Here is a 21426-nt window from a genome sequence, read left to right on the forward strand (position 1 = left end):
GCTCCACGGGGTACTTGTTGCGAGGTGTGGTTACGTCAGTGTCCGGTAGTTTTAACGTAACCAAGCACCGTGTATGCCATGCCATAATTAGAAAGCAAGTACGGGTATGCATTAGCCATATACCACAAACGACAGTACTGCGTACCTACTTTGCTGGAACTCTCTAACTGCATTTTCCACAGCAGATACGACCGACACACAGAGTACGTGTCATGAAACTTTGAGTTTATTAACTTGACTGAAACAAACGGTACAATAAAACATCATAATATGAACAACACAAACAGACGTGCGGAACGTTAAAAATTGCATCACATGTGGCGCTATATATCTTTATGTACAAAAACACAGTCACCCGTGAATCTACACGGCGTCATCTGTCACAACAAAGTTGCTTAAAATGTCATCTCGGTTAATGCAAACCTCATTAACCGCTTTGTGACACTGAGAGTTTATTAATGCCCTAACAGTTATATAGTGTATCTGATAAGTTTGGTATGCCGGAAACGTGGGCAGGATGTCGATGAACTGTGGCGTTAACTTTGCAGATAAGAAAGAGAATAAAGTAGAAATAAGGGATGATTAGGTTAGGGCTGCAGGCACCATCACCAAAATAATCTCAACCTGTCTGTGTCGGTAAAGAGTAAAGTTAAACTGAGTAGATAGCGCAATGTGAACAAAAATAAATTACATTAAGCTGGCCTTTGTAAACGAAGTTTGCTGGTGACTGTAGGAGTGCGTTGTATGAGAGATATAAAAATAATTGGAGGATTTAGCTGAGGTCCAGGGTATGCTATTATTGGGCTGTCTCCGATACAGCAAAATATCGTGTCTGAGTTCTCACTATAACTTATTTTTTACCCCCCTTGCCACATTTCGTAATATGAGGAGCGTATAACTACGCCACAGAAAATACACCTACGAGCGTTCGTTTGCTTTTCTGGAAGCTTTCCAACTAGGTCAACATGACGCTTATTTGATTCTCCGATAGATGTCGACACACTCCGGCAGAGTGAAGGCATTTTTGAACGCCGTTTGCCGCTCTTGCTTTCTAGCCTTGCACTGTTTGCTTCAAGATAAAATGCTGCATTACAGGTGAAATGTGGATTCTAACTTTTAATGTACTTGCTGTCGCCGTTCTAGAAAGGCAGGGAAACATTGCAGTTGTTAGACCTCCGCAGCTCCAAAGCGAGGAAGGTGATATAGACAAAACGCAATTTCTGTGCTTGAAAAAGAATGATTGGAAAGCTAACTTGCAGCAGGTGAAGCTAAGAGGAAATGACGAAATGGGTGGAGGTGAACGCGTGGAGAGAGTACACAAAAAATAGTGAGGAAGTACGAGTAGTAGACAAGATAAATACTGCAGCTCGAGGCAGTTATGGCTTCTCGACAAGGTGACAATCTCCACCACTCTGCAAATAAAAATAAGGCGCTATCATCGTCATCACCCCACCCCCTTCTGATGCCGCACAAATGCAGTGCACTATAGAATGTCCCTGATGCCGTCAGTATATTCAATATCCCCGTACACTAACTGGCGTAACTTTATATACGGCTGTCCTACTTAGCTCCTTACCTTGAACTTGCTCATTAAAAGTATCTGGAAGCATGGCTAGATGGCGCAAAGCGCCGCCACCGGCCAGTGTCGCCACCGGCCAACGTCGCCGTTTTAAGTATGGTGACACCTGCGCCATCTTTGAGCAGAGGCTTAATCTTGCGCCAGCGCAATTGTGGACAGCAGCATCTTCGGCTGTCTGATGCACGAGACTTTCTAGTACTGCTGCTGCGCATCAATGGCTTATTTCACGAATAAGTATACAAAGTTTATGTCCATCTATAGCAGATGAATACGACATCTTTGCGGCCATAAACGCCTGCTCCTAATTGAACAACGAGCGTCTCAACATTAGAACGGCAACGCTTGTAACATCGAGGCACCTTACCATACGATTGACTCACGCTACAACGGATGATGTGAAAATGAGCGAAAGACAAAAGGAAAACGTGATGAAAACAGTGGAGTGCGATCCTGGACGTGGTCATCTTCTGTTGCCACCGCAATGGCGGACTCGCTCCTTCGGCATTCAGGCACACGCCGTCATCCTTCGTGGACTACAACCGCCGTCGTGCTCAGCTGCTTCCGAAGCCGAAGTTGCGGGCCAGAGCCAGCGCAACCGTTGCCAGCAGCACCATGCCGGATGCACCTGTGACGCAGCCGCTGCATCGGTACGCGTTGAAGTCCCGGCACTCGTAGTCGAGCTCCCTGGTCTGCTGGTAGAGGATGTTGTCGATGACCGAGCTGCCGGCGTCTCGGCATTGGTCGTGCAGTACCACCTTGATGCACTCGCGGTACGCTAGCGTGGCACTGCGTGTGGAGAGTGTGTGGACACAGGGAGGAAAGAAGGGTGATTAAACACACGCACATATACAAAAAAAAAGGCGGGGACATTTAAGCTCCGCTTTAAGGGCATGACGCGATAGCCTAATTGGTCAGTTCAAATATATGCAGAAGGCCATTCTCTATTTTATACATTCATAGATCCCTGGGAGTCCTCATTCTCTTCCTAGCGCAGTGGTTCAGCGGTTAATTAAGCGATGCGTCACTGCCGTGGGATGGCAGGCCCTTATAGTGATGTGCTTTGTGTGGCCCATGTTATTCTTCCCGAGCGACCAATCATTTATTTAATGGACATCTACCACGGTGGGCAGTTTGCTCACTATCCGATGGGCAGTTTGTGATGGCGCTGCAAGGTCACGTGACCTAGGTGGCCAACCTGCCTCCTGGGTTGCTCTCTTGGCGCCACCTGCTAGTCATGCTCGTGATGCTGCACTCATGGCGATACCTGGCTTTACCTAGCAGAGTTAAGCTATCGCTTCAAAAAAAAAAGCGCCAAGCTACTTACATCAAAGATGCCTAACATGCACGTTGGCCACCAAACCGTGCACCATTCGGAGCTCCGTGGGTTAATGCCCATGTATGCAGAATTTGTCATTCTCTATACTTAGCATCATAGATGGCGGCGAGTCCTCATGCCACTACCAGCGTAATGTCGCAGTGGTTAAGCAATGCGTCACTGCACTGGCATATGGCTGGGACAGGAACAGCGTTACGGACTGTGTCCTGGGTGGAGCAATGCGTTTATCCAATCACCACCGCCAATCACTGATCTCCACGAGGGTGGAGATCAGTGCAATCAATCAGTAATGCCCACTGCAGTAAACAACGTCTGTCAGTGATATCTAATTATTCCTTTCCTGGGTCTGCGCAGCCACCCATCACAGCAAATTTCCTGCTGCCTGAACATGGTTAGCTACTCCCTCGCTACGTACAGGAGTTGAGTGCACTTCCTGTCTCAGTTAGAACGAAAGCACAAGTCGGCCAGGGCTATCAGCGAATGGAGCCAGTTAGAATGTCTAAGGGCGAGCTTGTACATTTAATTTTCAGGCCCACATGAGAAAGACGTCCTGATATGGTCAAAGTTTTATGCTACCTGCTCACACCGGACGTGCAAGATAAACTTCGTGAGAAAGAAACTTCAGTCATACCCTGAAATCCTGGACAAGCGCATTTTTCAACGGCAAAATAGTTTATGAACGCAATTTTTTCTTATATCGTAAGGTTTCACCATAGCAATCAATACATCTGCAATGTTTTTGCTATTTTTGGTTTGCTATCGTCAAAACGGTCGCCATTGGTTTTCTATGGCAGTTTTAACAACTCGATGCGAGCGATGCACAAATTTTAAAAGATTTTGTTACACATCGGAAGACTGTACCATTACCTTCAATATTTACATAACAGTGCTTACAATACTGCAATATTCAAAACTGATACCCAAGGATCCTAGACTTGAATGTGATAAAGTGCACAGGATGGGTGACAATGTCCCAAAAATGGTGCTCGTGTTTACAGCAAAAACACTTATTGTGAGGCAGTACTATGAAATTAATCAGACTAGGCAGAATAGAAAACGCAAAAAGCTTCCCCGGTTCCTGTTCCAAACTGTACTGTTGTTCTGTCATTATATTGTCACGACCAGAGGAGCCGTGAAGGTAGACGTCAGAAAGAACCCAAGACCGGGAGCCTTCTTTTTAATTATCGAGCCAGCTTCCACGACACAGAACAGAACAGCGCGCCACGAGAGCCCACCGCCGCTTCGTCGTCGTCTTCGACTCAGCGCGGAGGCCGCGCGGCGCGTTAGGCGCGTGGCATTATTCCCCCCCGCGAAAGCAAACATCGTCTCGATGTGGAATGGGGTATGTACAGTGAGGGGAAGAGGAACAAAGAAAAGACTGGGGGTGAGGTGAACTATACAGTGCGCGCTAGATGACATGCAGGGAGAGTCAAGTACACACGTGGGGTAAGGGGAAAAGGTACGAAACAGCGTGAACACAGCGCTCAGTCACGCGAAAAGTACGGCTTTAAGCGCACTACATGCACGATTTCAGGCCGTTGACGCTGAGGGCCGGAGACCACAGTTCCATGGGGGACAACTTCGTAGTTGACGCTGTTCAGGCGGCGCAGGACTCTGTACGGGCCAAAATACCTATTTAAAAGCTTTTCGCACAATCCCTTGCGGCGCACTGGTGTCCACACCCACACGTGGTCGCCCGGCTCGTAGTGCACGTCCCTGTGCCGAAGGTTATAGTATCGGGCATCGGCGGATTGGTGGTCCTTGATGTGCAAGCGGGCCAGCTGACGGGCCTGCTCTGCTTGCTCCACGAAGTGGCCAGCTTCAGGGGGAAGCTCTGCGTCGCCGTACGGCAGCATGGCGTCTAGCATCATGCGGACCTCTCTGCCATACACGAGACGGAACGGGGTGAACTGGGTGGTTTCCTGCGTCGCGGTATTATATGCGAAGGTGACGTACGGCAAGACCTCATCCCAGGTTTTGTGTTCAACGTCGACGTACATCGAGATCATGTCTGCCAATGTTTTGTTGAGCCGTTCCGTTAGACCATTGGTTTGGGGATGATACGCTGTTGTTGGTCGATGAGCAGTATGGCTAAGCGCTAAGATGTCACGTAGGAGTCGGGCTGTAAACGCCTTGCCGCGGTCAGTAATGATGGCCGATGGGGCGCCGTGTCTAAGCACGATGTCGTGCATAAAGAAGTGGGCAACTTCGGCGGCAGTACCTCGCGCAAGGGCCTTCGTTTCAGCGTAGCGGGTCAAGTAGTCTGTGGCGACTACGATCCACTTGTGGCCGGAAGACGAGAGAGGAAATGGCCCCAGGAGGTCCATGCCGACTTTGTCGAATGGTATTTGTGGCGGCTCGATGCACTGAAGCAGTCCAGGAGGCTTGAGCGCGGGTTTTTTTCGCCGCTGGCATTGCCGGCATGTCCGGACATAATGCTTGACACTTGAAGTTAGGTTGGGCCAGTAATAGTTCTGCCGGATTCGGGATAAGGTGCGGGTAACTCCAAGGTGGCCGGAAGTCGGTTCATCATGGCAGGCAAGGAGGACTTCATCCCGCAGATCAGACGGTATGACGAGCAGGTAAGTTGTCGGACTTGAAGTAGAGTTCTTTTTATAAAGCACCCCTATCCGCAGGCAGAACGACGATAGTCCACGAGCTAGGTTTCGTGGTATTTCAGGGCACCCACCTTCGAGATGTTCGATGAGCAGACGGAGCTCGGCGTCGGCACGCTGTCTGGAAACGAGCTCAGATGTGATGACCGCTCCAAGGAAGCTATTATCGTCGGTGGTGTCTTGCGGAGGAGGTTCGACGGGAGCGCGTGACAAGGTATTAGCGTCGGTGTGTTTCCGGCCTGACTTGTAGGTGACGGTGAAGTCGAATTCCTGCAGGCGTAATGCCCAACGTGCTAAGCGGCCGCAAGGGTCCTTTAAATTTTTCAGCCAGCACAGCGAGTGGTGGTCGGTGACGATACGAAACGGTCTGCCATAGAGGTATGGGCGGAACTTGGCGGCGGCCCAGACTACCGCTAAACATTCTTTTTCCGTGGTAGAGTAGTTCAACTCAGCACGCGACAGTGCGCGGCTGGCGTAGGCAATTACTTTGTCGACACCGTTTTGCCGCTGAACTAGAACGGCGCCAAGACCGACGTTGCTCGCATCCGTGTGAACCTCCGTATCGGCATCTTCGTCGAAATGTGCCAGGATGGGCGGTGATTGGAGTAGGCGTCGTAACTCGTCGAAGGCGGTCTGTTGTTCGTTGCCCCAGGAAAATGATGTGTCATCACGGGTTAGGAGCGTCAGAGGGCTGGCGAGCTGGGCGAAGTTTCTAATGAAGCGGCGATAATAGGAGCACAGGCCTAGAAAACGACGGACTGCTTTTTTGTGGGAGGGGACCGGAAAGGCAGCAACGGCAGCAAGCTTCTCTGGGTCAGCGCGGATTCCGTCAGCACTAATGACGTGCCCGAGGAACTTCAATTCGGTGAACCCAAAGTGGCATTTTTCTGGTTTGAGGGAGAGGTTGGCGGATCGAACGGCTTTGAGGACAGTCCTGAGGCGGTGCAGATGTTCCGTGAACGTTGCGGAAAAAATGATGACATCGTCAAGATAAACAAGACAGGTCTGCCACTTCAAACCGGTGAGAACGGTGTCCATCATTCTTTGGAACATGGCAGGAGCACAGCAGAGCCCGAATGGGAGGACGCGAAATTCGTACAGCCCGTCCGGTGTAATGAAGGCGGTTTTCTCACGGTCCCTCTCATCAACTTCTATCTGCCAATAACCACTTCTGAGGTCGACCGAAGAGAAGTACTTGGCTTGACGAAGTCGGTCGAGGGAGTCGTCGATACGCGGGAGCGGGTACACGTCTTTCTTGGTCACACTGTTCAGCTTCCTGTAGTCGACGCAGAACCGTAGTGTCCCGTCTTTCTTTTTCACGAGGACGACAGGAGACGACCACGGACTGCTTGACGGTTGGATGACGCCGTCTGTGAGCATCTCTTCGACCTGTGTTTGAATAGCATCTCGCTCACGAGGGGACACACGATAGGGCTGCTGATGGATGGGTCGGGCTCCTTCATGCGTAATAATGCGGTGTTTAACTATCGACGTTTGGCGCACTTTGGACGACGACGTGAAACACGCACCAAACTCCCGCAAGAGGTCCTGGAGTTGCCTCTTTTCAGTGGGTGGAAGGCCAGGATTTATGTCTACGCTGGTGACCGCTTCGGCGTCAGCTCCAGGTGTGTCCTCCGCACAAGCAAAGCATTCGGCCACTTCCTGAACATGGTCAACGTAAGCGATGGCTGTGCCACGGAACAGATGTCGATGTTCATTGCAGAAGTTGGTGACAAGGACCTCTGTACAACCGTCATGAAAGGATCCAAGGCCCCGTGCCAGAGGTCAGTCTTCCGCGGTGCCTGGCGCCGATCCGCCCAGTAAGGAGTCGGCTGGGCAGAGTGCACCGCGACCAATGGTGCGGTGTAAGGCGAAGGCCCAGGAGATGGGGCCGCGCGGCGCACGACGTCCGCGTACGTGACTGGCTGGACAGGAGTCGGGTACGGCGCGGGATCGTATGGGGTCGGTTGCGGCGCCGGCACAGCTGCAGCGTCTTGTGCCCTGAGTGCCTGTCGGACTTCCTCGCGGATGACACTGGTGACGGAATCGACGCGAGGGGCAAATGTGGCTTGAAGGTGCTGCAGCTCCTCGCGGACCACGGAACGGATGAGTTCGCGAAGGGAGTCCGGATTCGTCCTGGGATCATGGTCGAACCGGTCCAACGTTGATAGAGTCGACGTTTGGCGCAGTTGCCGGTCGTACTGATGGGATCTTTGCTGCAGCAATTTCTCCATATGCACGGCGTCGGCCAGGAACACCGCGACGGTGTTGAGCGGGTTCCGCACGAGGCCGGAAAAGAGCTGGTCTTTTACGCCGCGCATCAGGTGCCGCAGCTTTTTTTCTTCAGGCATGGCCGGATCAGCGCGATGGCAAAGACGCTTCACATCCTCGACGTACATGGCAACACCCTCATTGGGAAGCTGAATTCGAGAGGACAGTGCACGCTCTGCGCTCTCCCGGCGGTCGCTGTTAGCGTACGTACTCAGGAGCTGACGTCGAAAGTCCGGCCACGTAGAGAAAGTATTCTCATGGTTTTCGAACCACGTTCGTGCAGAATCTTCAAGGCTGAAGTAAACGTTACGCAGCTTTGTAGCGTCGTCCCAGCAGTTAAAGGTCGCGACCCGTTCGTAGTGAGCCAACCAGTCTTCGGCATCTTCAAACAGGTCGCCGTGAAAGGGCTTAGGCGTGCGTGGAGTCTGAAGGGTGAGATAGGTGGGGCTGGCTGCAGGGACAGTCGTAGGCAGGGCGGGCAGTGGCGTCGCCATGAGTGGAGTGGTAGTTGAAGGCGCGCTGACAATAGGAAGGGCCTCGGGGGGCAGGCCGCGGATCCTCCGGCTGGCACGATGGACAGGGGTGGTCACAAGAGGCGGACGCGTCGAGTCGTCCTCAGGAGTAGGGAGCATCGGCCGCACCTCCACCAGTGTCACGACCAGAGGAGCCGTGAAGGTAGACGTCAGAAAGAACCCAAGACCGGGAGCCTTCTTTTTAATTATCGAGCCAGCTTCCACGACACAGAACAGAACAGCGCGCCACGAGAGCCCACCGCCGCTTCGTCGTCGTCTTCGACTCAGCGCGGAGGCCGCGCGGCGCGTTAGGCGCGTGGCAATATCTAAAGCAGGTGACAGAAAATGCTTTTAAGGCGTTCCTTTCGTTAACACACACTCTACATTTAGGCCACGCATTCAGCTGGACAAGCTGTGAATTTACAGGCGGTGAGTGCCACTTACCAGCAGGTATCCCTGACCCTGTCGTCCGAGTGGTACCGCCGGGCGTTGTGCTGCCTCTTCTGGTGCTCCCGGGAGCAGTCCTGGATGTACTCGCTGGCACGCAGCATGCAGTATGAATCTGTCGCAGGCAACAAATCGAAATAACAAGGATAAGCTAAGGTGTCCAGAACGCACTCCCGACATTGATTCCTTAAGTAAAAGTATATGCAGCACAAAAAACAGGGATAGGTGAGGAGAGACAAAGAACAGGACTGGCGCCAGTCCAGCGCCAGTCCTGTTGTTTGTGTCTTCTCTTCTATCCCTGTTTTTTTCGCGCTGCATAGACTTTTACTTAAGATGAGCCACCGACTAGCCCATACCAAGATTTTCATCGATTGCTTCCAGTTTGAGTTAATGGGCTTTTCCAATTCGTAAAGATACCAGCAAAAGTTTTCGGAACACGCACATCGCGAAAATGCCTGTTTGCTCGGCAGTCTAAGCATATATCCCCGAAGTGATGGGTGTGAGCTTAAGATCCGTGCGTAGCCTGACTTGCTCACTGCAACTCTATATGCCAGGACGCACCTCTGAAAACGAGGAAATTGTTTTTTTTTCTTCTTGGCTCCCGTGTTCCAAAAACTTTGTCGGCACCTGGGCATATGCCTCGAGATGCAGATGTCTTGGCAAGGTAGCACTATAAGCGGCTCTGTTAACGCGACGGTTAGATTGGCTGTTACTACAGGTATTCTGGCACCAATTAATCGGAGAATCAAGTTAGTCGTGTCGTAATAAAATAAGCAGGAATATTGGAAGCAAGCAATGTGTCATTAAGACTATCTTTCCCTCACATCTAATCATGTATGCGTGTATATTCTTTCCTTCGAAAAATATTAGTAAGCTGTTGTCCTTACATGCAGTTTCACTTCCCCGTTTTGGGGAAGATGGATGCCGACCTGAAATGCTAACTACGCTTAGTGCCTTTGTGGTTACCAACTGGCGCTGTGAGGAGGCGACAGCACGTAACTATTGTGCCGATGAAGTGTTTGAACATCCAGTGACGGAGGAGGTGCAAGACAACAACTGGGCAGACGAGAGCGACAGCGTGTGGGTGCTATGTGTACTAAGAAGGGAGGTGGTGGTGGTGCGGGATAGCGTACCCTCGTTGGAAGAAGACGCCCTAGAGGGCGCGGAAGCAGAAACGGCCGAGAAATTGTATCGGTGCAGTGGGGCCAGTGGCAGCGGAAGGCTCGTGGAGGAGGTCCCCAGGTACCGAGGAGGGTAGTAGGCCGGGGCTGGGATGGGTCAAGGGGTTCACACAGGTCATGCGCATGCAGGCCGTCTCTCTACGAGGCATCATGCACTTTTCAAGGAAACCCCAGCTAAAACGTGATCTGCATCAATGTCGCTTCGCTTGATCACGCTATAAAAGTTAGGCTTAATTACAAAAGAGCATGTAGGCATCATCTGAGTAAAGGCATTACTTGTCTCTTGCTTCCTGTGTGCAGGAACCTTGGGGCGGTTGGCAGCCAGCACTGTCGGTGCTACGGTGCCTCGATTCAGAACATCTTTAGTAGGGTGGTGACAACCATTATTCGCTCTGGAGACGCCATTTTGGGTCGCAGTGGTTACGCCGACGCTTTAATTGGCGCGTACAATCGAGAGAAAGCTTCTAAAATTCAATAAAAAAATAGACTTCCATGTCTGAAAGCAGTACTGTACGGTCTCACGTGTCAAAGACTGGAAATTGCTGATTTACGTAGAACTATTTTTATGTGGTTAAATGAGCCCATGCTCCATTATGGCGGAGATGTCACCATCCTGCTAAAGGAAAGTTGCAATGAGGCACCCTAGTAAGTACTACAGTCAATGCTGGAGTCCAGTCAGTGCTGTCGAAGAGGGGCATCTAGAGGCATGACTGCTATTAATCTATGGCAGAGACACAAGCGGTTGCTAACAAAGCGCACAACTTGGCGCAAACAGCAAGACTTCAAGGACGAAGAAAATAGAGAACACAAGTGGTGTCGCTGAAGTAAATTTTCCGAACTATGGCGGCGTTGACGACTGATAACCAGCCCTTTCTGTTTTCTCTCCTCTTTGTAAGAACGAAGTATCCTGTTTTTAATAACCCACCGTTATACGAACTATTTTAACCCCAGACCTTTGTACATTTTAGTTTAAAGCGCATGAAAGGAAGCACTATCTTGCATCCTTTGGGAATGTGTGAAATCATGCGCCATAATTTCTAGATTACTCTCACAGTATCGACATGCTTGCGCGTTCCAGCCACTCTGATGTACCGCTGGTAACAGGAAAGGATCCAACAGCAGGAGAGGATGCAATAAAATTATTCTAGAGAGAGATTGAGGGAACTCATCAGAATTAAAAGTATTTTATGACTCGCCTAAGCATTTTTCTTTCTTGTATATCGCCTGCCAAGACTAGTCTCTCGTATCCCAGTTATTACGAATGGCAAGCGTCCATGCTTCGCCCAACCACGCAACGGTAATGCGCAAGTGTAGTTTCGAGGATACGGCGACTCTCACTTTTTCACAGCATTTAGCTGTGATGGCGAACAGATAGCAGATAAACAACAGCGTACAGTTCAGCTGCTGACGCTTTGTCGATATTTTAAACTTAAAAGTAGGCTTTTAAGTATGTGGAACGTCTACGACATTGCCAATAGAGCTTGAGCTATTTGGTGCTTACTATCTGTCTTTTGTTCGCGCTCAACAATTCTTTTTTTCTTTAATCAGCAGTAGATGTTTGTCCTGGAGCAATGCGGAACCCAGATACACGCATACACAAGAGCTGGCGCAATTCTCGAAGCGAATCCACATGCGCAATGACTTCAGTATGCTCACCGGACTTGGAGTGCCCCACTCTTCTCAGTCTCTTGCACTAGGGGCTAAACTTGGGCTATTCATTACGCGCACACGTTGTTGGACGTCAGCCTAGTAGACGACAGAAAAATGAAACGAATTCGCAGAGACGACGCACACAGTAACGTGCGTGCGCCCGCTATTAATTCGTGTTTCGTTTACTATGCTGACGTCCATAGCATGGCAAATCTGTGACGTTCGGTGAATAATTGAGCGCTGTTCCTGAAGCCTCTTCCGGGTACACTTTTCCGGCAATCCTGTATCTTGCAGTGATTTGGCTGTAAAACTGTCCGCTATAGAGTTCCATACTAAGAAGCTGGATAGCACCTTGGGACTGAAATTATTTATTCACACTGCAACTGATGAGAAGAACATGGATCTTGATAAACCTTTTTGCTGTTTTGCTTGTTGTTTCTTATAGCACCTATTTGATTTCATTTCCAGTTCACACTGCAGAATTCTTGAGCATCGATCTCTTCCGTAGACTTGACGAAGTATCACCATGTTTAAATGTTACTTCAGCAGTTCCAGTGATTGAATTAATTGTTGGTAGACGTGCCATATTTGTAAAAGTAACCAGGCAGTGAAGTTTGTTTCTCAGCCGCGTAACTGAGAACTCACGGCGCCCCTTACCCTCTAACTTTGTGCAAGGTAAGAACTCTTCCCTGCGCTTTTCGAGGTATTTCGGCCTTTTGACGAAAATTGCTTATTTGTGCCGCAAAGGCTCCACTATACGGCTGAAAAGCAAAACCTGTTGCCTGGTTAGTTAGGATGACTTATTGAATCCGGAAATCCTAATTCAGGAGGACGTTCGATGCCAACGCTATTGCGATCCCTGTGTCTCCCCTCATTACCATTCCCACACTTTAAGAACTGTCGTACTGACGGCTTCTGCAGGCAGCAGCGCTAGATTGTATTCTTAGTATGAAACTCTATTGTCCACGCTTGCCGCACTAGACCCTGACCATGGTCACGTCCCATAGACATGACGGACTCATCTTTCTGTCATCTCTTTCACCCTATTTATCCACCTTCGCATGTGTATAGTACAGCCAACCCGGCTATGGGCCATGGCTAAGTTCCCTTGCCGTTCGTTATATATATATATGTATCTCTCCCTCTATAGTTCGAGCATGTTGCACTGGAGTTGCACTGATCGTCTTCCCGTGGAACGTAGGGAAGGGAGAGTCCTTACCCTGCGTGTAGGGGGCGTATCCTCCGGGCGAGCCTCCCGACCGGTAGATGCTGTGCACATCCCGGGCCTCTCCCGAGCTGGCGCCGCACTGCCAGCTCAACTCCCGAGCGCGGTCCACCAGGTAGGAGGAAAGCTGGCGCTCCTCTTCCACCGAGCACCGCCGACCGGCCACGTCCTTCACGCAACGCTTGAACGCCACGTAGCTCCTGCGGGGAAGGATGGGCATGTCGTAAAGTCCAAGAGTACTGCTTAGCGGTGGATATTAAGGCGAAAGCCTTTAATGCCTCATCGTTGTCGACAGAAGGTTGTCAGCAGAGGTGTCACGTTTTTCGATTAGTCGAAATGAGGTCACCCACAGATGCCTGACGCCCGCTTTTGGAGCAGACGGCAACTAATAAAATAGTTGTCGTCCGCTCCGACAGGGGGCGTAAGGCGTCCGTGGGTGCAGTCAATGCCAAACAGTGCGCCAGGGAAGGCTTTCGAAAGCCTTGCAGCACTTTATAGAGCCAAAGTGCCCCTGAAATTTTTATTATGGGCTTGAGGCAACCAGATTTCTTCCGATTCAGTAGTTGGCCTGTTTGCTGGTTGTCAGGCAGCTTGTGTTTGAAGTCAGTGCAGGTGGCGGACACTGATTGCTGGCAGTCAACACTGCTGCCATCGACCGTGCAATGATGACGGGACACAATAATGAAAAACAAAATTACAGATGCGGCCCCAGACGGCCAACGAAGTGATTATTTTCCTCTGGTTTTATTCCGTTATAATTACATGCCTCAAGAAGTGATTCATCCCACTGATAACACGCGGTGTGGCTTTGTATGAGTCACTGAGGAAGGGCGGAAGAACTCCGAATGGAACAGAGTTGAGATATTCTTCCGTCCTACGACAAAGTAACAATGTGCTTGTACGTTTGTTTTATTCGATTCTTTCGGTTCTCGAATTTTTCTAGTAGCCCGGTCAGGTGGATTTGAAAAGAGCACACAAGGCGCTACGTTACACTACGGTCACACAAGGCGATCAGACTTCTCATTTACAAGACCAAGTTTGGGGCCACGTCACTGATCACACCTCAGTTCGACTAAGCAAGCGGTTCTGGCTGTTAACACGTCCTTATCTAGAGAATGTCTTTGAAAGCGCTGTAGACCGCGCCTCCAACACGATGTGGCCATGATGTTATCACTTGACAAAAGTTCAGACAACTACGCCGCGCCGGATATGACTGGGTGACACCATGCTGCGAACTGTGCTGTGCGTGCGCGTATTTTTTCAACCTGCTCTTCTCTGATGACGTCATAGGTGATGACAAAGTAGAGGCGCACCACCGGCTTCGGTGTTTTCTTTTTTTTTTTTAAGTATTACAACGCCTTCTCCGGTTTCCGGTTGTACCTGCGTGCTAGAGTGGGCGCAGATTTATCCCTTCTAAAAAATAAAGAAGAGCAGTCGTTAGAGAAGAGTTGTAATATATTCGGTGCTCTAGGAATCAAACGCGTAAACATCGTGGCCCGCAGTATGCTTTCTGAGTGAACTCATAGTACCAGGAAAGGCAATCGGATAAAGAAAGAAGAGTATGGAGGGGACGCAAGACAATAAGAAAGCCTAAGGGAAAGGAATGTCTTCGTCCTTGGAATATAAAGCGTTTCCGTGACGCACACGCTTAAGAACAACGGACTGGTCACGGACACGCACTCACACGCACACGCACGCGCACACTCGTTCGGCGGGCTTGCTGATACATCCGAGGAGTCCGTTAGGCGACGGGCGGGGTGGAAAGGAGGAGGAGAAGGGATGGGCGTCGGCTCACCTGCACGAGTCGCTGACGATGGACGCCTTGCCTCCGGCTACGAAGTTGGCTTCGCACTGCTTCACGTCGTCGTACTGGAAGCAGCGGCTAACGCGCCAGCCTGCGAAGCCAGACGAGAACAGGCGTTTCTCGTGAGCCGTCGCAGGCGCATTGCATAAACGCATGTTTGCTCAAGGTCCCGTTAACGAAGAGAGTAAACCGCATAGTGAACATAGCCTCAGCGGCGAGCGTAACCGTGTTTTCGAAACTCTTAAAAGCTGTTATGGCTATTACAAACGGTCAGCTACAAATGTCGAGTTCTAATCAGCCGCCTATCTGCAATAATTAAAAAAGATACCTATTCGAATTCAGTCAATATTTTTACTAGTCATCATGGATCGACTGTTTTCTGATGTCCGCCGACATTGGTCTATCCGCCGCAGAAAGCTTCTCTGTAACTCAAAAGACCGATTTTTAAGTATTAAGGACCAGCTTCCCTGAAACACTTGGTATATTTCTGCTCAGTCAGCCATACTAGTTCACTGAACAGTCTGGGAGCGTGAGATAACATACGCAATCCGTCCGCTGGAACTGATACCAGCTGAGTGGGTTGTAATCCAACGCTGTAGTAATTTGTTTGGGCTGCAACCACATCTTTCGTGTAAAATTCTTCTATGACTGTGCAAAGCCTCGGACGAAATGTGTGTAATGACTAGGGCTCCGAAATTCTTTACAATACTTAATACACCGACTTCCGTTGCCAGGATTTGCAGGGAATGTCGAAAGATCCTTGTGAGACCTGAACACGTAGCTGGCATGAGATCAACCGATTGTCTTTTACTGACATTTTTCTTTACCCATTATTTCTTTTCTCTCAGTAAGGAATGCGCAGTTGCTTTCGGTTGCCAACAAGTAAGCATTGGCCCTTGGCACTTGTTTCGTTTCGCTGAACCGGAAGCGCCGTGTATTTTCCCATTTCACTGCTGCCTTAATCGTCAACTCTCTTAGTTGTTTTGCGAGCGCTCCACTCAATATAGCAGTCTTCTTCCTGGCAGGTGAAGCTCGAATCACGGCGTCTCAACTTCAAGGGTTTTTAAGCAAAGGAGTACTCAAAGAACAAAAACTAGGACAACATTCTTTCCCATTCAACGCAAACATCTGGGGCCTGTATGATATAACTATTTCGTTTTTCGATTCTGTTCTTTCTTTTATTTTTTCTCTCCCTTTGTGCCCGGCTCAAGCTACTTCAGGCCCAGCTTTTTTTTTTTCAGCAAAAGTCAGCTATGGCAGGACAGCGACGTTCCATCAGCCATTCAGAAACGGCGAAAAAATTTGTAGAGCTAGGCTTAGGCGCTTAGTGCATGAATAAGAAAAAGTTGTTATAGCCTTGGTTTAGCCATATAGTCATGCATTCTGCCTACAAAGGAACCACCCTCAGGTTACGCATTCCTCAACCCTCGTCCTGACCTTCTCTTTCTGTGGTGACCTTCTCTTTCCAACGGATAGCCGTGGTAGGCTATCCGTCGCCTCCTAAAGTCCCTAGATCAGCTATCGCCTCCCACCCTCTCTCTCTTCCCTCTGGCACTTTCTCTCACTCTCATATCTCCCCTGAAAGTGTAAAGGAGATCTCTCTCTCCACTTTGCCACCTGCCCTGGTGGGTGGTCAGTGAATTTAATTTAATTTAATTTAATTACAAAAGGGTGTAAAACTGGGCGAGTTGGTACGAATCCATGATAACGTGCCACCACAAGGACGAGGACAGAGACGTATAAAGACAGAGCAGGTCTCCGTCCTCTTCCTTGTGGTGCCTCGTTAACGTGGTATTTTATTTAAAGAGAATTAGATGAATCTAAATTAGATTAATTCGCTAAGTATAGAATGTCTTACGGCTGACGCTGTAGATTCCCCGGTACTATTCAGGGCTGTGTTGAAACCAAAACTATAACAGCTTTCGCTGTAAAAGAAGAATTGAATCTAATCGAAAAGGTTGGTTTGGTTTAGTTTATTGGGGTTTATCGTCCCGAAGCAACTCAGGCTGTGAGGGACGCCGTAGTGAAGGGCTCCGGAAATTTCGACCACCTGGGGTTCTTTAATGTGCACTCACATCGCACAGCACACGGGCCTCTAGAATTTCGCCTCCATCGAAATTCCAGCCGCCGCGGCCGGGATCGAACCCGCGTCTTTCGGGTCAGTAGCCGAGCGCCGTAACAACTGAGTCACCGCGGCAGGGTCTAATCGAAAATAAATTGCTATATATTGATATATTATATTACACCAGCCAAGAAAGTGAAATACTGAGTCTGCATTCGCACGCGCGGCTGCCTGAGTGCAATCCTCACATGTGGGCTTCGATCCGAGTTCCTCTTTGAAGAAACTTAGTTTTTCTTCTATTCTTTGGTAACCAGTGTTACGCAAATTTCTGCATGCACCCGCACACACCTCCGTCCAGGTCGCAGGAGCGGTCCAGGAAGGACTTTGCAGACAGGATGACGTCACCGCTCTTGTCCTGCTGGTCCCGGGACTGGCAGTTTGCAGAGTGCCACATCAGGCACGCCATGTTGTCGCGGGCAGACCTGCATACCGACCCGCGGATGAGACTTTCTGGATGATCACAACTCGCTACTTTTGCGCTGGCGCTGCTCACAGGGGCCATTATCCCGTTTTCACGCGGTGAGCGACGCAAAATTCGTTTCAAAGCACCTACTAGGTCACCGCCACGGTTACCCAGATACTTAAAGGGCAAGTGAAGAAGTTTTAGAATTCGATGAGTTTAAACGAACCGAATGCGTGAAACTTGCAGATAAAGCAAGCGAAATCTTTCCGCGCTAGCAGTTGAAATAGTGACGTAATCGTCGACTAAAGCGGCGTCGGCGTTCAGGCTTCTCTGCAGTGCACAACGACAGGCAGAGGCCGCAGTGATGACGTCAGTACGGCGGCGTTAAGTTTCCAGCGAAGAAGCGGTTGTTTCAAAGAACAAAACGAATGCATTGCTTGGCGGCATCGGAAGTAGCACGGCAGCCTGTAGACGAAGGCAACGGACCTGAAATTCCGGCAACAATGACGACACCGCGAGTTTCCCTGCGATCCTCTAACGCAGTGAGGAGAAGCCTGAACATTGTCACGGTTTTGATCGGTGATTACGTCGCCTTCTTAAATGTTAGGTCAAAACTATTTTGTATGCTTTACCTAGGACCATAATAGATTCGAATTCTTTAATAACCTCGAATTCTCAAAAAGCCATTTCACCTTCCCTTCAAGAGTTCTTGAAGCGACCCTTCCTTCATTAAATAATTTGTCCAGCGTAGAATTCATCTGATATCAATTAGGCTGGCACTGAACAAAATTCCTTATATTTTCCGATTCTCTGGTCTTATAGAGCGCTTCCATTAAAGGCTCACAAAATATGCACAGTTAGCATACCTTCAAGCTTAGCTTCGAAAATTTATTTTTTGTTATATAAAATGCAGTATTAAACAAAACATTTGACGATCCGCGCAAGGCTGTCTACGTGTGAGGAATTATATCTCCAATATTTCTCGTTTGGTCATGCTGTCTTAGCCTGTAGCTCACACCGTTAGCTACGCCAACGCATCCGTACTGATCACAATTGACAGATTCTTTAACGGTCACCCCAAACTCGCCCATGATTGCTCTCGGATGAAATCATGTATGACATCATATATGACATCGTATATGACATCACAAGTTACCTATATGCCTCTTGTAATGAATAGCTGCTGACTATATAATTTACACACGCGCTATTACCTCCACCTATAGCGGATATTAATTATATTGTAGTACTTTCTTCGCATTTGTTACCTGTATATTTTTTAATCGCCAACCGCATTTTAGGTAGCCGCCCCCCCTCCCCCCAGTCCCGGACCTTTTGACCTCTCCTCCTGCATTTATATGTCACGTTGTCAATAATTCACGATAATAGGCTTTAATGCTACAAGTGGGGCTAGTTGGTATTTCGTTTTTAGATCTGTAGAAGAAATGCGCTGAGTATAAAAAGAACAAGACGGTACAGGACTGGACGAAGCGCAACTATCAAATAGTTGATAGTACGCTCCATTGGCGTAAATAAAAGAAAGCAAGCACAAATGTGCACGAAAAAAAAAACAAGCCCAAATGTGCACGAAGAGTAATAGCTATGTGCTAAAACCACGTACTCTGGTTTCTGGAAAGAAGTGGACAGTGCACAGTACAGTTGCACATGGCGTGAACCCTTTTCGCGTCACAGGGAGGCGCTCACCTGCAGAGGTTGGTGATCTCCTGGCCCCTGAAGCTGCGGCTTTCCTGCCGAACTTGCCTCATCAGGTCGTCACGGCACTGGGCCGCCCTCTCCAGGCTGCACGTCTGGCACATCGCCGGAACTGCGCCTGTGCATCGTTTGATGTCAATGACACGCTTGCGCACGGTGATATTGCAATTATTCATTGAGATTTTGTTACACAAAATCAAGCATCATTGTTCCAATTACTCATCCACTTCGGGATGTATTACGCCGAAGACAACCCACGCTGCTTGAAAACAAGAACTGTTTTCTCGTTTTCATTACTACTGCAATATTTGAAGCGTTATACCTCATCCGCTGACGCCATGAACGCTCATGCTGTCGTCCAGCCTGACTCGGGCGTATTTATTGTAGACCATTTACTTCTCTTGGGGCGTAACCCATCATGATATTGAAAGACGATGCTCACCCTGATGATGCTCACCAGGGGTTATGATGCTCACCCTGACGTGTACTTGAAGGTCTTGGCACACACAGCCACTGATATCGCGAGCCCTTTGAGGGTCCACAGATTGCAGGCCTAAGTACCTCAGAGCATACTAACCCAAATAGTAAAGCGCATAGGCTCTATAGTAAACTGATAAAACAGCAGAGGCTGCTGGCAATGATGATGAAGGCGCCGGTCAAGCACGGTTCGTTTCCGCACGCGGGCAGCTCTGTCAATTCGACCTCTGATTAGCTGAGGCCAGTTCGATGTTGCACAGCGCTGCAAGGTTTCAGAGAGAGACAGTGCCGAGGCCATTTTGTGACAATCTTCGCAACCTGTACCTTCCACGTATACCGATAGGTATGCAAATATTCCGACAAAAAAAAACAGGAACAAAAGCAATTTCCGGCTTCCAAAACTATAGCCTAAGTGCCGCCCTTAAGTTTCGAAAGGCTACCCGTTTGCGAAAGCGTATTTCGTTAAAAAACGTCGCGGCACTGTATGTGAGTGTATGTGTGCGGGGGGTTCTGCTGTGCCGACCATAAGTTGCTTCATTTTCTGTCGCCCCACTGTGCCGCTGCCATTACGTTTCCGGGGTAGCCTAGACTACGCTGTATTGTTGTTCTTGTCCTCAAAAAGAAAATGGCGCGTAGCCACCTTGAGGGACTAGCTGGAAAGAGACTCGGGCACCGAGGTCCTGAGGCTGAAAAATACCTCGCAGTAATGTACCTGATTTCTTGCTTTACCTTGAAGGTGCGCGGCTATTCACATGCGAGGATGATTTTGGAAAGAGGTACGCAAAAAACACCGCTACGCCTACGACACACACACACACACACACACACACACACACACACACACACACACACACACACACACACACACGCACACGCACACGCACACGCACACGCACACGCACACGCACACGCACACACACACACACACACACACGCACACACGCACGCACGCACGCACGCACGCACGCACGCACAACAGACGCTACGTGTCTCAGATTTCCAGAAAAAAGACATGTTTTAGGTTTTAAGGCCGATAAAAATGTTTTATCGAAGACAATCAAAATGGAACTGTTCAGTTTTCTCCGTTGTTTTTCTTGCCACGACCTTGAGCTTAGTGTTCCTGAGTGCGGCTTCAAAGCGATGCTAGCAAAGTTTCAGGGTTTTTTCACCAATTTCCGCTTTCTGTATAAAACAGAACATAAAATAATATTGCGAAGATAAAACTTGCGGGTAATTTTTTGATCGGTATACTTTCTCACGCTTGTTCTTGTTACAGCGAAAACAGATATTTTTGGTTTAGGCATATAGCCCTGTGTTATACCGCGGATTCTGCAACGTCAGCTGTAAGACTTTAATTACTTAGTAAATTAGTTCAAGTTAGCTTAGTTAATGAAATTTAATTTAATTTAAATCAATACAGTTCCCACCTGTGGCGAAGTGGACAGTCCGCGTTTTGTGCCGACTAGGGAGAGGGTAAGTGCGAAAGGGAAGAGAAACTTGAGAGAGAGGGCAAGAAACGAAGCGTGTCCAGATCATCTTTTGTTGATTCGCATAAGATCGGATAGTCTTTGTCCTACGGATGACGATGTGAATACCTCGGCAAAGTGGAGGTCTAAAAGGTCAAACCAAATCTATAACAGCTTTCGCTGAATAATGCGCTAAGCCGATTAAGCTAAGCTCTGCAAGTATCTGTCTTATAAAAAAGAAAGTATTTGTTAGGAGTAGATTAGATTTCGCGTCCTCATTCCGCAGGCTTAGTGATGCCTGGCCCGAGCTACTAAGCTTCCCTTCCACGGAGATCTAAATGGAAGGATTGGCTTTAAAGAAAGAGTGGTTTGCAAGTAGCTTTCAACGTCGGAAAGCAATCTTCGCGGACGAGAATTGAGCCCGCGACCTGAAATCGGCACCGGAACGGCTAAACCGTGGCAGCGGCGAAAGCGCCGCTACTGTGAGTTGCGAAGGAAACTTTGCAAAAGAAGAAAAAAGAAAGGTAACAAAAAATTAACTGCGATTCGGTTCGTAAACTCCTGGGCAATATTTGTCCAAGGCGGTAGGAGTCCAGACAGACCCAGGACAATTCCATTGTTTTTT

The 21426-nt window shown here is 49.0% G+C and overlaps 1 protein-coding gene across 2 annotated transcripts in view; it reads right to left on the reverse strand.

Annotated features, from left to right (window-relative positions):
* Nucleotides 1-204: 204 nt before the first annotated feature.
* The window catches only part of LOC149335180 (uncharacterized), a 31409-nt gene continuing 10187 nt past the window's right edge, over nt 205-21426 (reverse strand). The window contains exons 2-8 of one of the 2 annotated variants that reach the window (XM_089551858.1): nt 18850-18976; nt 17031-17164; nt 14612-14711; nt 12811-13016; nt 9894-10028; nt 8758-8875; nt 205-2365 (exon numbers count right to left, since the gene is read on the reverse strand). In XM_089551858.1, coding sequence (XP_089407984.1) covers nt 2131-2365; nt 8758-8875; nt 9894-10028; nt 12811-13016; nt 14612-14711; nt 17031-17164; nt 18850-18976 — 1055 coding nt within the window. In that variant the 3' untranslated portion in view covers nt 205-2130. The remainder of the gene's footprint in view (nt 2366-8757; nt 8876-9893; nt 10029-12810; nt 13017-14611; nt 14712-17030; nt 17165-18849; nt 18977-21426) is intronic. The other variant, XM_089551859.1, reaches the window with a different exon arrangement.

Source organism: Amblyomma mixtum, chromosome 7, assembly GCF_055824585.1.
Source record: "Amblyomma mixtum isolate Tamu chromosome 7, ASM5582458v1, whole genome shotgun sequence".
NCBI classification, from domain to species: domain Eukaryota; kingdom Metazoa; phylum Arthropoda; class Arachnida; order Ixodida; family Ixodidae; genus Amblyomma; species Amblyomma mixtum.